At 44.4% G+C, this 16,184-nt stretch overlaps 1 protein-coding gene across 7 annotated transcripts in view; it reads right to left on the reverse strand.

Moving 5' to 3' along the window:
• The window catches only part of ARAP1 (ArfGAP with RhoGAP domain, ankyrin repeat and PH domain 1), a 207,682-nt gene that overhangs the window by 85,726 nt on the left and 105,772 nt on the right, over window positions 1-16,184 (reverse strand). For all 7 annotated transcript variants that reach the window (XM_067466421.1, XM_067466422.1, XM_067466427.1 and 4 more), the window contains 5 exons: window positions 14,400-14,530; window positions 11,560-11,630; window positions 4,433-4,539; window positions 1,376-1,513; window positions 1,055-1,124 (listed from right to left, as the gene is read on the reverse strand). In XM_067466421.1, the coding sequence (XP_067322522.1) occupies window positions 1,055-1,124; window positions 1,376-1,513; window positions 4,433-4,539; window positions 11,560-11,630; window positions 14,400-14,530 (517 nt within the window). The remainder of the gene's footprint in view (window positions 1-1,054; window positions 1,125-1,375; window positions 1,514-4,432; window positions 4,540-11,559; window positions 11,631-14,399; window positions 14,531-16,184) is intronic.

A 16,184-nucleotide genomic window follows, 5' to 3' on the forward strand; every position in this document is an offset into this window, starting at 1 on the left:
GGAAGGAAGGAAAGGTCATTAGGAGGGACGGAGAGAAAGTGGGAAAGGAGAGAGAGAAGGAAGGAAGGAAGGAAGGAAAGTAGAAAGAAGGGAGGGAGGGGAAAAGGAGAAAGAGAATGGGAAAGAAAAGATGGATGGATGGATGGAAGGAAGGAAGCGTCATTAGGAGGGAGGAAGAGAAAGTGGGAAAGGAGAGAGAGAAGGAAGGAAAAAAAGTAGAAAAGGAAGGGAAGGAGGGAAAAAGGAGAAAGAGAATGGGAAAGTAAAGATGGAAGGAAGGAAGGAAAGGTCAGGAGGAAGGGAGAAAAAGTGGGAAAGGAGAGAGAGAAGGAAGAAAAAGTAGGAAAAGAAGGTAGGGAGGGGAAAAAGGAGAAACAGAATGGGGAAGAAAAGATGGATGGAAGGGAGGGAGGGAAGATCATTAGGGGGAAGAAAAAGTGGAAAAAGAAGGTAGGGAGGGGGGAAAAGGAGAAAGAGAATGGGAAATAGATAAAAAGATGGATAAAAAAGGAAAGAAGGAAAGGTGTTTAGGAGGGAGAGATGGGGGGAAAGGAGAGAGAGAAGGAAGGAAGGAAGGAAGGAAGGAAGGAAGGAAGGAAGGAAGGAAGGAAGGAAGGAAGGAGTAGAAAAAGAAGGGGGAGGGGAGGGGGAAAAGAAGGAAGAGAATGGGAAAGAAAAGATAAAAGGAAGGATGGATGAAAAGAAGGAAAGAAGGAAAGGTCTTTAGGAGGGAAAGAGAGTGGGGGAAAGGAGAGAGAGAAGGAAGGAAGAAAAGAAGAAGTAGAAAAAGAAGGGTAAAGGGGAGGGGAAAAAGAAGAAAGAGAATGGGAAAGAAAAGATGGATGGATGGAGGGAGGGAGGGAAAGAAGGAAGGAAGGAAGGAAAATATAGAAGGGAAGAAGGGAAGAGAGAAGGAGATAGAAGAAAACAATAGAAAAAGGAAAGAAGAAAGAAGAAAAGATAAAGGGAAAGAAAAAAGAAGCAAAGCTTTCACAATTTCTGTCTGCATAGAAGAGGCACGGGAAACACAGCAACATGCCTGTCAATGACAAACCTTTTCCGTGTCAAAGTAGCGGAGGTAGTCAGGATCCAGCTTCACCCAACGCTTCTGGTAGATGTAGGAGCTGAAGCCAGGAAAGAATGAGCATCAAGCCTTATTCTTCAATGCATTTGATTTGCCCCATGGAAATGCAACCAATAGCATGAACAAATGGGCAACCATAGACCCCCAACAACGTGGTTTCCAACACTGTTCTCGCCAAGAATAGCATCACCTTGGGAGACAGAACACGATCTGTATTTGGATTAATGGACTGATCCTAAACGTGCCCGTATCCCAAAGGTCTTCCAAGGGGAGGGAGGGAGGCTCGCTCACCCTTGCGGTGGGTTCTTGTCTAGCCATCCGGCCTTGATGACCGGCGAAAGCTGTCTGGACGATGCGTCCCTGTCCATCTCGCCGCCGTGGAGAGTCACACCGCCCACAGAGAGGTGCTCACCATCATGCCAGTGGTTGCTGCCATGAAAGGAAAGAGAGGCAGCGTGATGCTTTAGCAAGGGATTCAGAAACCCCTGGGACCCCCAGAGGCCATCTAGTCCAACTTCTTTCAGGACCATATTGGGCCCTCGCTATCTATTAGGGTTTGGTTACAGGAACAGACTCCAAGGACCATTCATTCCCACCCCATTCCATTATGCAAGAATACAGTGGACCCTTGACTCTGTTAGGGATTTGTTCCCAGAAGGGACCCCAAAGGACATCTATTCCAGCCCCACTCAGCCAGGCATGAATACTGTCAGTCAGACAATGCCCAATGGAAGGATTGCTAGATCAGCAGACACTGAGTTGCAAAATAAGGACTCTGCAGGCTTTGAGTTACAAAAGAAACTAAGTATACTAAGCACATTCAACAGACACGTCTTACTACAGCGAGCTACAATTCATGAACTAGTTAAAACGAAAGCCTCTTCACATCTGCTTATCTTTTCTTGCTGAGACTGGCTACTCCCTTCTGTTCCCAGCAAGAGCAAACCTTATCTTACTTTCTCAAGTTCACTTAATCACCGCCTCATAGCATAAACATTTTGCACAGCATTTCTAATTCACAGTAGCATCCATATTTGCAATACATAGAAGCACATTTAAAACACATACATAACTCAATTTATCCTGACAAATACAACAGTCCCTTTAGGCTTTAAATCATATATTATATTGCTTTTATTGTTAGTCACTTTGGGTATCCTTTAAGACAGATAAAGTAGGATAGAAATAACAACAATAATAATAATAACTAAATAACAACAAAAACAACAACAATAACAACAACTTTGTTGGGGTTTGTTTCCAGGAAGGGACCTAAAGGCCAAGATTTTGAAATATAGATTGCATTGCTTTTATTGCTAGCTGCTTTGGGTCTCTTTTAAGAGAGATTAAATAGGATAGAAATAATAATAATAATAATAATAATAATAATAAAGCTGACACGATATGAGGATTTAAAGATCGAACTGCAAAGACTCTGGCACAAGCCAGTAAAGGTGGTCCCAGTGGTGATCGGCACACTGGGTGCAGTGCCTCAAGACCTTGGCCTGCACTTAAACACAATTGGCACTGACAAAATTAGCATCTGCCAGCTGCAGGCCACCATACTGGGACCTGCACACATTATTCACTGATACATCACACAGTCCTAGACACTTGGGAAGGGTCTGACATGTGATCCAATTCAACAGCCAGCAGAGTGTCTGCTGTGGACTCATCTTGTGCTGTTTCAAATAATAATAATAATTTTCAAAGGCTTTCATGGCCGGAATCACTGGGTTGTTGTAGTTTTTTTTTGGGGGGGGGGGGCTATATGGCCATGTTCTAGAGGCATTCTCTCCTGACGTTTCGCCTGCATCTATGGCAAGCATCCTCAGAGGTAGTGAGACCAAAAAAACTTACAATAACCCAATAATAATAATAATAATAATAATAATAATAAAACTGACAATCCCAGGTGACAGCAGGATTGCAGAGAAACAACTGGAAAAGCTGACACGATATGAGGATTTAAAGATTGAACTGCAAAAACTCTGGCACAAGCCAGTCAAGGTGGTCCCAGTGGTGATCGGCACACTGGGTGCAGTGCGTCAATACCTTGGCCTGCGCTTAAACACAATTGGTGCTGACAAAATCACCACCTGTCAGCTGCAAAGGCCACCTTACTGGGATCTGCATGCTTTATTCGCCAATACATCACACAGTCCTACGCACTTGGGAAGTGTCTGATATGCGATCCAATACAACAGCCAGCAGAGTGATCTTGTTGTGTTTGAAATAATAATAATAACAACAACTATAATATAATAACTGACAAATGCAAGATACTCCACTTTGGCAGGAAAAATGAAATGCAAAGATACAATGGGGGACGATGAGGCCTGGCTCGAGAGCAGTACGTGTGAAAAAGATCTTGGAGTCCTCGTGGACAACAAGTTAAACATGAGCCAACAATGTGATGTGGCGGCAAAAAAAGCCAATGGGATTTTGGCCTGCATCAATAGGAGCATAGTGTCTAGATCTAGGGAAGTCATGCTCCCCATGCTCTATTCCGCTTTGGTTAGACCACTTAACCTGGAATATTGTGTCCAATTCTGGGCACCACAATTCAAGAGAGATATTGACAAGCTGGAATGTGTCCAGAGGACTAAAATGATCAAGGGTCCGGAGAACAAGCCCTATGAGGAGCGGCTTAAGGAGCTGGACATGTTTAGCCCGAAGAAGAGAAGGATGAGATATGATAGCCATGTATAAATATGTGAGAGGAAGCCACAGGGGGGAGGAGGGAGCAAGCTTGTTTTCTGCTTCCCTGGAGACTAGGACACAATGGAGCCATGGCTTCAAACTACAAGAGAGGAGATTCCATCTGAACATGAGGAAGAACTTCCTGACTGTGAGAGCCGTTCAACAGTGGAACTCCCTGCCCTGGAGCATGGTGGAGGCTCCTTCTTTGGAAGCTTTTAAACAGAGGGTGGATGGCCATCTGTCAGGGGTGCTTTGAATGTGATTTTCCTGCTTATTGGCAGAATGGGGTTGGACTGGATGGCCCAGGAGGTCTCTTCCAACTCTTGGATTCTATGATTCTATGAACTAAACAACAAAAACAACAACAGGTTTTTGATGGGGGTTGTTAACAGAAAGGGACCTAAAGGTCATTTATTCCAATCCAGATATGAAATAAAACATGAAATAAATGAAATAAAACAATTCCTAGAAGATGCTATTGTCACAAGGAATTCAATGTGCAGACTTGATAAATATGGATTTGATATGCTAAATGGTATGAATGGAAGGGTGTACGGATGGAGAAGGGGGCTGGACTGGATGGCCTTTGGGGGCCCCATCCAAGTCTAGTAAAAGGCAGAACGGAAAGCAAGAGCGGTTGCTTACTTTACGGGGGATTCCGCCTTGAAGTAATCCTCAATGAGCTCTTCTTCGCTCAGCAGGCTGTTGATTCGCACACAGCGCCGCGTCTCCGGCGTGGTCCCTGCCTCTTCCTGCAAAGAGGAGACATCGCAGTCCATTCAAAACCAATAGACACTCTTCCCTCCACATTGGCAGGTTTGTGGATGTGGTTGTCCATGGATTCGATGTCGAATGCTTTCTTTAGGAAGCTCTAGCTCCTCCAGTGCAACTCTATAGTCCGCTTCCTGCAGTCTGGCCAAAGAGTCATGCTGGAAGACCTAGAAATTCCTAGAGGTATTTTCCCAGGTAATGCTAAATGACAATACAGAAAAAGGGATAGAAGAGGGAGGGAAGGAAGGGGAGAAAGAAGGAAGGAAGGAAGGAAGGAAGGAAGGAAGGAAGGAAGGAAGAGAGAAGGAAGCATGGAAACAAAGAGCGAAAGAAGGAAGGAAAGAGGTAGAGAAGGACAAAAGGAGAAAAAGAGGAAAAGAGAAGGGATGGAAATAGAGAAAGAAGGGAGAAGGAAAGAAAAAAGGAAAGGAAGGAAAGAGGGAGTGAAGGAAGAAGAGAAAGAAAGAGAGAAAGAGAGAGGCAAAGAAAGACAGAAGGAAGGATGGAAACAAAAAGCGAAGGAAGGAAAGAGATAGAGAAAGAAAAAGAGGAAAAGGAAAAGGAAGGAAAGAAAGATGTAGAGAAGGAAGGCAGGCAGGCAGGCAGGCAGGCAGGCAGGAAGGAAGGAAGGAAGGAAGGAAGGAAGGAAGGAAGGAACAAAGAAGAGAAAAAAGGCAAGGCAGAAAAGGGGGAGCGAAGGAAGGAGGGAAAGAAGTATTGAAGGAAGAAAAGAGAAAGAGGGAGGGAAGGAAAGACAGAAGGAAGGATGAAAACAAAAAGTGAAGTAAGGAAGGAAGGAAGGAAGCCGAGAAGGAAGGAAGCCGAGAAGGAAGAAAGGAGAAAAAGAGAAGGAAAAGAAAAAGGGAGGAAGGAAAGAGGTAGAAAAAGAAGGAAGGAGAGAAGGAAAGAAAAAAAGGAAAGGAAGGAAAGAGGGAGCAAAAGAAGAAGAGAAAAAAAGAAAGAGGGAGGGAGGGAGGAAAGGAAAGACAGATGGAAGGATGGAAGCAAATAGGGAAGGAAGGAAAGAAGGAAGGAAGGAAGGAAGGAAGGAAGGAAGGAAGGAAGGAGGCAGAGAAGAAAGAAAGGAGAGAAAGAGAAGGAAAAGAAAAAGAGAGGAAAGAAAGAGGTAGAGAAGGAAAGAAAAGAAAGAAGAAAAGGGAAGGAAGGAAAGAGGGAGAGAAAGAAGAGGGAAAAGAAGGAGAGAATGAGGGAAGGAAGGTTGGCCACAGCAAGAAGTGGCAGGTACACCTAATAATAATAATAATAATAATAATAATAATAATAATAATAAAGTTTGACACTATTTGAACTGCCCAGGTTCAGCAACAATAACAAGCATAACCATTATACTATGTAACAAAATTGGAAACATTTCCTGTTCCTGGTTTGGAAGAGTTATTTCCTGTTTAATTGTGCAGTACTTACTTTGAAAATAGTTCTTGTACTCCAGGAAGTTTGTTTCTGTGGCTTCCACAAGAAATAATAATAATAATAATAATAATAATAATAATAATAATAATAATAATGTCTTGATAGCTCAATGCTACAGAATCCTGGGAGCTGTAGTTTGGCAAGATCTATCTATAGCTTTGTCTGCTTTCATTCCATCAAACTACAACTCCCAGGCTGCTTGATTCAAGTGGTGTGGAATTGCATTCACCCTACAGTGAAGATAAATGCCTCTTGTAAAACTACAACACCCTGGATTCACATTGCCTTCATCCAAAGTGGCTTTTTTTGTTGTTGTTGTGTCAGGAAAGACTTGAGAAACTACAAGTCGCTTCTGGTGTGAGAGAATTGGCCGCCTGCAAGGACGTTGCCCAGGGGACGCCCGGATGATTTGATGTTTTTATCATCCTTGTGGGAGACTTCTCTCATGTCCCCGCACGAGGAGCTGGAGCTGACAGAGGGAGCTCATCCGCCTCTCCCCAGATTCGAACCTGTGACCTGTCGGTCTTCAGTCCTGATTGCACAGGGGTTTAACCCACTGCGCAAGTGGTGTCAAGCTGTATTTATTTTAAATTTGCTATGACAACTGTAAAGAAAAATGCTGATATTAATAACACAATTAGTACTGGTGCAGGATCTTTCGGATGACTGGGGAAGGCAAGGCTCCCAGGATGATGGGTAATGCGATTTCTCAATGCAGCGGTGCTTGAGTAAAATTATAATTCCCTCCCCTTTAAAAATGGCACTAATAAAAATAATAATATTCACTCCAATATTAAAAATAGACCCCTGTCTGATTCCACAGCAAGCTGGCTTCAGGAAAGGCAAAAGCTGCACATCGCAAGTGCTGAACCTGACTCAGCACATAGAAGATGGCTTTGAAAGGCAGCAGATCACAGGAGCTGTCTTCATAGACCTGTCAGCAGCCTATGATACTGTGAACCACCGCCTCCTCCTGAGAAAAATGTATAGTATCACAAAGGACGACCACCTCACCCGCCTCATAGGAAACCTGCTACAAAACAGGAGCTTCTTTGTTGAGTTCCAGGGCCAGAGAAGCAGATGGCGGAAACAGAAGAACGGCCTGCCTCAGGGGAGCGTGCTTGCTCCATCCATGTTCAACATCTACACAAATGACCAGCCACTGCCAGAAGGGACAGAGAGTTTCATCTATGCTGATGATCGTGCCATCACCGCTCAAGCAGGGAGCTTTGAGATGGTTGAAAAGAAGCTCTCCGAAGCTCTAGGTGCTCTTACTGTCTATTACAGGGAAAACCAACTGATCCCTAATCCATCTAAAACACAGACATGCGCCTTTCACCTTAAGAATAGACAAGCACCCCAAGCTCTGAGGATTACCTGGGAAGGAATCCCACTGGAGCATTGCAGCGCACCCAAATACCTGGGAGTCACTCTGAACCGTTCTCTGAACTACAAGAAGCATTGCCTGAACATCAACCAAAAAGTGGGTGCTAGAAACAATATCATACGAAAGCTGACTGGCACAACCTGGGGATCACAACCAGATACAGTGAAGACATCTGCCCTTGCGCTATGCTACTCTGCTGCTGAGTATGCATGCCCAGTGTGGAACACATCTCACCACGCTAAAACAGTGGATGTGGCTCTTAATGAGACATGCTGCATTATCACGGGGTGTCTGCGCCCTACACCACTGGAGAAATTACACTGCTTAGCCGGTATTGCACCACCTGACATCCGCCGGGAAGGAGCAGCCAATAGTGAAAGGACCAAGGCAGAGACATCTCCAGCTCATCCCCTGTTTGGGTATCAGCCAGCACGTCAATGACTTAAATCAAGAAATAGTTTTCTTAGATCTACAGAGACACTCGCTGGAACACCCCAGCAAACGAGAGTTCAAAAGTGGCAGGCTCAAACCCAGCACCTCAATCCATGGGTGATACCAGATGAGAGATTCCCCCCTGGGCACACAGAAGACTGGGCGACTTGGAAGGCACTGAACAGACTGCGCTCTGGCACCACGAGATGCAGAGCCAACCTTCAGAAATTGGGCCACAAAGTGGAGTCCATGACATGCGAGTGTGGAGAAGAGCAAACCACTGACCACCTGCTGCAATGCACCCTGAGCCCTGCCACATGCACAAGGGAGGACCTTCTTGCGGCAACACCAGAGGCACTCCAAGGGGCCAGACACTGGTCAAAGGACATTTAATCAGCTACCAAGTTTGCAAAATCTGTGTTTTTTTTATCTGTTTGTTTGTTTTGTTCTGTTAGAAATGTAATACAATGTTCTGGTTGCGGATGACATGATAATTAAATAAATAAATAAATAAACTCCAATACTGCAAACAATCTCCCATGTTTTGGGGAGGCTTCTCTTCCTGCTTCTAATGCTCGGCGCAAACAGGAAGTGGCGCGGAGGCCGACCCCTCTATTTATAGCCAAAGGAACCTCGGCACTTTCCGAGAATCAAGCCATCAGCAGATCCCCCCACGTTTGGCCACAACTGGCTCAATAGCATCGACGCAATAGTATTGCAGTATTCAATAGCGGTGTAGCTCAATAGTGTCTGCTCTCAATTGCAAGGGTCTCCAAAAGCCTTAGAGAGAAATAGGAATTGGGCAGAAATGCAGACTGCCATACCCATCATAGAATCATAGAATCCTAGAGTTGGAAGAGACCTCCTGGGCCATCCAGTCCAACCCCATTCTGCCAAGAAGCAGGAATATTGCATTCAAAGCACCCCTGACAGATGGCCATCCAGCCTCTGTTTAAAAGCCTCCAAAGAAGGAGCCTCCACTACACTCCGGGGCAGAGAGTTCCACTGCTGAACGGCTCTCACAGTCAGGAAGTTCTTCCTCATGTTCAGATGGAATCTCCTCTCTTGTAGTTTGAAGCCATTGTTCCATTGCGTCCTAGTCTCCAGGGAAGCAGAAAACAAGCTTGCTCTCTCCTCCTCCCTGTGGCTTCCTCTCACATATTTATACATGGCTATCATGTCTCCTCTCCTCTGTGTGTATATGTGTATATTTGTGTGTTTGTGCATATATAAATATATACGTGTGTGTATGTATATTTGTGTATTTGTGTGTTTATATGTGTACATGCATATTGTGTATATGTGTGTGCTTGTCTATATGCATATTTTTGTGTATATATGTATGTATGGGGATATGTATATGTGTGTGCATGCGTATATGTATATATGCATGTGTGCATGCATGTATATGCATATGTATATCTGTGTGTATGTATATGCATGTGTGTATATGTGTATATGTGTGTGTTTGTGCATATATATATATGTGTGTGTGTGTATTTGTGTGTTTATATGTGTACATGCATATTGTGTATATGTGTGTGTTTGTCTATTTGCATATTTGTGTGTATATATGTATGTATGTGGATATGTATATGTGGATATGTGTATATGTGTGAATGCATGTACGTATATGTATATCTAAGTGTATGTATATGTGTATATTTGTGTGTTTGTACATATATATGTGTGTGTGTGTATATATATATTTGTGTGTTTATATGTGTACATGCATATTGTGTATATGTGTGTGCTTGCCTACATGCATATTTGTGTGTATATAAGTATGTATGTGTATATGTATATGTGTGTATATGTGTATATGTATGTGTGCATGCATGTATGTGTATATGTATATCTGAGTGTATGTATATGTATATATGTGTATATTTGTGTGTGTTTGTGCATATATACACGTGTGTATGTTTGGATGTGTGCATGTGTATGTGTATATGTATATATGGTGTATTTTTTGGATTTTTAAATCTGTTCCGCTGGGGTTTTGTGTGTGTGTGTGTGTGTGTGTGTGTGTGTTTATGGGTGATGGAGACTCGTTGGACTGTTGGGTGTATTGTGTCCAAATTTCATGTCAATTCATCCAGTGGTTTTTGAGTTATGTTAATCCCACAAACGAACAATACATTTTTATTTATATAGATAATAATGAATTCCTAATGGAGATAAGCCAGCTCCCTATATTCCTATGCTCAAGATCCAAGGTTCAATCCCTACCAACTCCAAGTAACACTAGGGGAAAAAAATCAATATTCAATCACCAAAGAGAGAAATTAATCATCAAATGAAAGCTAGAAAAATTTCAAGGGCTTTGAAAACATATGTTCAGTCTCTATTTGAAGGACAATGATGATATTACCTTCCCCTATTTATTTATTTATCATGTCATCAGCAACCATACCATTGTGTTACAATTCTAACAGAACAAAAGAAACACACAGATTAAAAAGAAAAAGAAAAAAACATACACAGATTTTGCAAACTAGGTAGTTGGTTAAATGTCCTTTGACCAGTCTCTGGCCACTTGGGGTGCCTCTGGGGTTGCCGCAAGAAGCTCCTCCCTTGTGCATCATGTGGCAGGGCTCAGGGTGCATTGCAGCAGGTGGTCAGCGGTTTGCTCTTCTCCACACTCGCATGCCGTGGATTCTACTTTGTGGCCCCATTTCTTAACATTGGCTCTGCATCTCGTGGTGCCAGAGCGCAGTCTGTTCAGCGCCTTCCAGGTCGCCCAGTCTTCTGTGTGCCCAGGGGGGAGTCTCTCATCTGGTATCACCCATGGATTGAGGTGCTTGGTTTGGGCCTGCCACTTTTGGACTCTCGCTTGCTGGGGTGTTCCAGCGAGTGTCTCTGTAGATCTAAGAAAACTATTTCTTGATTTAAGTCATTGACGTGCTGGCTGATACCCAAACAGGGGATGGGCTGGAGATGTCTCTGCCTTGGTCCTTTCACTATTGGCTGCTACTTCCTGGCGGATGTCAGGTGGTGCAATACTGGCTCAGCAGTGTAATTTCTCCAGTGGTGTGGGGTGCAGACACTCCGTGATAATGCGGCATGTCTCATTAAGAGCCACATCTACTGTTTTAGTGTGGTGAGATATGTTCAACACTGGGCATGCATACTCAGCAGCAGAGGAGCATAGCACAAGGGCAGATGTCTTCACTGTATCTGGTTGTGATCCCCAGGTTGTGCCAGTCAGCTTTCGTACGATATTGTTTCTAGCGCCCCCTTTTTGCTTGATGTTCAGGCAGTGCTTCTTGTAGGTCAGAGCACGGTCCAGAGTGACTCCCAGGTATTTGGGTTTGCTGCAATGCTCCAGTGGGATTCCTTCCCAGGTAATAATCCTCAGAGCTCAGGATGCTTGTCTGTTCTTAAGGTGAAAGGCACATATCTGTGTTTTAGATGGATGAGGGATCAGTTGGTTTTCCCTGTCATAGGCAGCAAGAGCACCTAGAGCTTCGGAGAGCTTCTGTTCTACCATCTCAAAGCTCCCTGCTTGAGTGGTAATGGAACCTTCCTCTATAATATCCTCAAAAGACATGCTTCTGAAAAGTTTGGAGAAGTTTCAAATTTCCTGACTGCAACTCCCAGAATCCACCATGCAGCACGGGATGCAGAGGGGATTCTGGGAGCTGCAGTCCAAGAAAACGAAAGCGCCCCAAGCTCTGGCTTTCACAGGAAGAAACTGGCACCTGGTTCCTTCTAAGAAGAAACCCAACAGAGAGATTGGGGGACTCACCTTGTCAGTCATTTCTTCCGGCGGAGCGGCTACTTCCTCCTCGAACGGGGGATCGTCATAATCTGACTCATCTGCAAAGAGAGATCAGATGGGGACAGGAAGTCACAAACGGTGCCTGAGGCTGCTTTAAAGAATTAGTCCATTGGCTGGAGGGAGTGCCTATCATTCACAGTATGGGGAGCTAGAAACAACATCATACGAAAGCTGACTGGCACAACCTGGGGATCACGACCAGACACAGTGAAGACATCTGCCCTTGCGCTGTGCTACTCTGCTGCTGTAAATATCTGATATGCAGGATGTATTGTCATTCACTGGACCCAATTTGGCACAAATACCCAATACGTCCAAATTTGAATACTGGTGGGGTTGAGGGAGGGATTGATTTTGTCATTTGGGAGTTGTAGTCGCTGGGATTTATAGTTTAGAGAACTATAGTTTAGAGAACTGTGGAGCCAAACAATGATGGATCTGGACCAAACTTGGCATGAATTTTCAATATGCCCAAATGTAAACACTGGTGGAGTTTGGGGAAGATAGACCTTGGATTTGGGAGTTGTAGTTGCTGGAATTTATAGTTCACCTACAATCAAAGAGCATTCTGAATTCCACCAACAATGGAATTGAACCAAACTTTGCACACAGAACTCCCTTGACCAACAGAAAATACTGGAAGAGTCTGGTGGGCAATGTCCTTGAGTTTGAGAGTTGTAGTTCACCAACATGCAGAGAGCACTGTGGACTCAAACAATGATGGATCTGGACCAAACTTGGCATGAATTTTCAATATGCCCAAATGTAAACACTGGTGGAGTTTGGGGAACATAGCCCTTGGCATTTGGGAGTTGTAGTTGTTGGGATTTATAGTTCATCTACAATCAAAGAGCATTCTGGACTCCATCAACGATGGAATTGAACCAAACTTTGCATAGAGAACTCCCATGACCAACAGAAAATACTGGAAGGGTCTGGTGGGCATTGCACTTGAGGTTGGGAGTTGTGGTTTCACCTACATCCAGAGAGCACTGTAGAGCCAAACAATGATGGATCTGGACCAAACTTGGCATGAATTTTCAATATGCCCAAATGTAAACACTGGTGGAGTTTGGGGAACATAGACCTTGGCATTTGGGAGTTGTAGTTGTTGGGATTTATAGTTCACCTACAGTCAAAGAGCATTCTGAACCCCACCAATGACGGAATTGGGCAAAACTTCCCACACAGAACTCCCATGACCAACAGAAAATACTGGAAGGGTCTGGTGAGCATTGCACTTGAGGTTGGGAGTTGTGGTTTCACCTACCTAAATCCAGAGAGCACTGTGGACTCAAACAATGATGGATCTGGACCAAACTTGGCATGAATTTTCAATATGCCCAAATGTAAACATTCGTGGAGTTTGGGGAAACTAGACCTTGGCATTTGGGAGTTGTAGTTGTTGGGATTTATAGTTCACCTACAATCAAAGAGCATTCTGAACACCACCAACGATGTAATTGAACCAAACTTTGCACACAGAACCCCCATGACCAACAGAAAATAGTGTGTTTTCTGATGGTCTTTGGAGACCCCTCTGACAACCCCTCGTGACACCCTCAGGGGTCCCGACACCCAGGTTGAGAAACTTCTCTCAACCGTCATCCAATGCCATTAATAAAGGTGTTGAACAGGACTGGGCTCAGGACTGAACGCTCTTCATGTCACTCCACTAGTCACTTCTTTCCAGGAGGAAGAAGATGAACCTCTTTGCGTTTAGCCACTCAACCAATTCCAGATCTAGGGTTCAGAATGTTCTTTGATTGTAGGTGAACTATAATTCCCAGCAACTACAACTCCCAAATGTCAAGGTCTATTCTCCCTAAACTCCACGAGTGTTCACATCTGGGCATATTGACTATTCATGCCAGGTTTGGTCCAGATCTATCAATGTTTGAGTCCACAGTGCTCTCTGGATGTAGGTGAACTACAACTCCAAAACTCAAGGTCAGTGCCCACCAAACCCAGTGTTTTCTGTTGGCCATGAGAGTTCTGTGTGCCAAGTTTGGTTCAATTTCATCATTGGTGGAGTTCAGAATGCTCTTTGATTGTAGGTGAACTATAATTCCCAGCAACTACAACTACCAAATGTCAAGGTCTATTCTCCCTAAACTCCACCAGTGTTCACATCTGGGCATATGGACTATTCATGCCAGGTTTGGTTCAGATCTATCATTGAGTCCACAGTTCTCTCTGGAGGTAGGTGAACTGCAACTCCAAAACTCAAGGTCAGTGCCCACCAAACCCTTCCAGGGTTTTCTGTTGGCCATGAGAGTTCTGTGTGCCAAGTTTGGTTCAATTTCATCATTGGTGGAGTTCAGAATGCTCTTTGATTGTAGGTGAACTATAATTCCCAGCAACTACAACTACCAAATGTCAAGGTCTATTCCCCCTAAACTCCACCAGTGTTCACATCTGGGCATATTGACTATTCATGCCAGGTTTGGTCCAGATCTTTCATTGTTTGAGTCTACAGTTCTCTCTGGATGAACTACAACTCTAAAACTCAAGGTCAATGCTAACCAAACCCTTCCAGTGTTTTCTGTTGGCCATGAGAGTTCTGCGTGCCAAGTTTGGTTCAATTTCATTATTGGTGGAGTTCAGAATGCTCTTTGATTGTAGGTGAACTATAAATCCCAGCAACTACAACTCCCAAATGATAAAATCAATCCCCCCGCCAACCCCACCGGTATTCAAATTTAGGCATGTCAGGTATTTCTGCCAAATTTGATCCAGTGAAGGTCCTTTATCCCAAAAAAAGGTGAGCATTAGATTCGAGTCAATAGGGCTTACAAGACACTCACCCAAGTCCGAATGCGAGAGAAGAGGGGGCTTCGGCGGGACCCCCAGAGAACGGTGTTTTTCCAAGAGCTTCAGGCGGGGAAGAAGAGGAGGCGGCGCGGAAGGAGGGTCCTCCTTGTCTTTTGCAGGAGAACTGGAACGAGAAAGCAAAAAGGCCACCCTTTAAAAACCCTTCTATGGCAGGAATGGGCAAACTTCGGCCCTCCAGGTGTTTTGGACTTCAACTCCTAACTGCCTACTGGCTGTATTCACATCTAGACTTCTATGCTGCTGCAATCTAATCCATCCAATCCAAAGGCAAACCAGCCAAGCTTTGCAATCATAGAATCAAAGAGTTGGAGGAGACCTCCTGGGCCATCCAGTCCAACCCCATTCTGCCAAGAAGCAGGAATATTGCATTCAAATCACCCCTGACAGATGGCCATCCAGCCTCTGTTTAAAAGCTTCCAACGAAGGAGCCTCCACCACACTCCAGGGTAGAGAGTTCCACTGCTGAACGGCTCTCACAGTCAAAATGCAGAGAGAAGCAGAGAGAGAGAAGGTTTGGAGTGTGCTCTTGCATCATAGAATCCTAGAATTGGAAGAGACCTCCTGGGCCATCCAGTCCAACCCCCTTCTGCCAAGAAGCAGGAATATTGCATTCAAATCACCCCTGACAGATGGCCATCCAGCCTCTGTTTAAAAGCTTCCAAAGAAGGAGCCTCCACCACACTCCAGGGCAGAGAGTTCCACTGTTGAACGGCTCTCACAGTCAAAATGCAGAGAGAAGCAGAGAGAGAGAGAAAGTTTGGAGTGTGCTCTTGCATCATAGAATCAAAGAGTTGGAAGAGACCTCCTGGGCCATCCAGTCCAACCCCCTTCTGCCAAGAAGCAGGAATATTGCATTCAAATCACCCCTGACAGATGGCCATCCAGCCTCTGTTTAAAAGCTTCCAAAGAAGGAGCCTCCACCACACTCCGGGGCAGAGAGTTCTACTGCTAAACGGCTCTCACAGCCAGGAAGTTCTTCCTCGTGTTCAGATGGAATCTCCTCTCTTGTAGTTTGAAGCCATTGCTCCATTGCGTCCTAGTCTCCAAGGAAGCAGAAAGGAAGCTTGCTCCCTCCTCCTCCCTGCGGCTTCCTCTCACATATTTACACATGGCTATCATATCTCCTCTCAGCCTTCTCTTCTTCAGGCGAAACATGCCCAGCTCCTTAAGCCGCTCCTCATAGGGCTTGTTCTCCAGACCCTTGATCATTTTAGTCGCCCTCATAGAATCATAGAATCATAGAATCAAAGAGTTGGAAGAGACCTCCTGGGCCATCCAGTCCAACCCCATTCTGCCAAGAAGCAGGAATATTGCATTCAAATCACCCCTGACAGATGGCCATCCAGCCTCTGTTTAAAAGCTTCCAAAGAAGGAGCCTCCACCACACTCCGGGGCAGAGAGTTCCACTGCTGAACGGCTCTCACATTCAGGAAGTTCCTCCTCCCTGTGGCTTCCTCTCACATATTTATACATGGCTATCATCATATCCCCTCTCAGCCTTCTCTTCTTCAGGCTAAACATGCCCAGCTCCTTAAGCCGCTCCTCATAGGGCTTGTTCTCCAGACCCTTGATCATTTCAGTCGCCCTCCTCTGGACACATTCCAGCTTGTCAACATAATGTAATAATAAAGAGAGCCTTCTTTATTATTACATTATTATGACTATGATTACATTATTATTATTATTATTATTATTATCATTATTATCATTATCATTATCATTATTATTACATTATTATTATTATTATTATTATATCA

The sequence above is a fragment of the Anolis sagrei genome, chromosome 3 (genome assembly GCF_037176765.1).
Source record: "Anolis sagrei isolate rAnoSag1 chromosome 3, rAnoSag1.mat, whole genome shotgun sequence".
NCBI lineage: Eukaryota > Metazoa > Chordata > Lepidosauria > Squamata > Dactyloidae > Anolis > Anolis sagrei.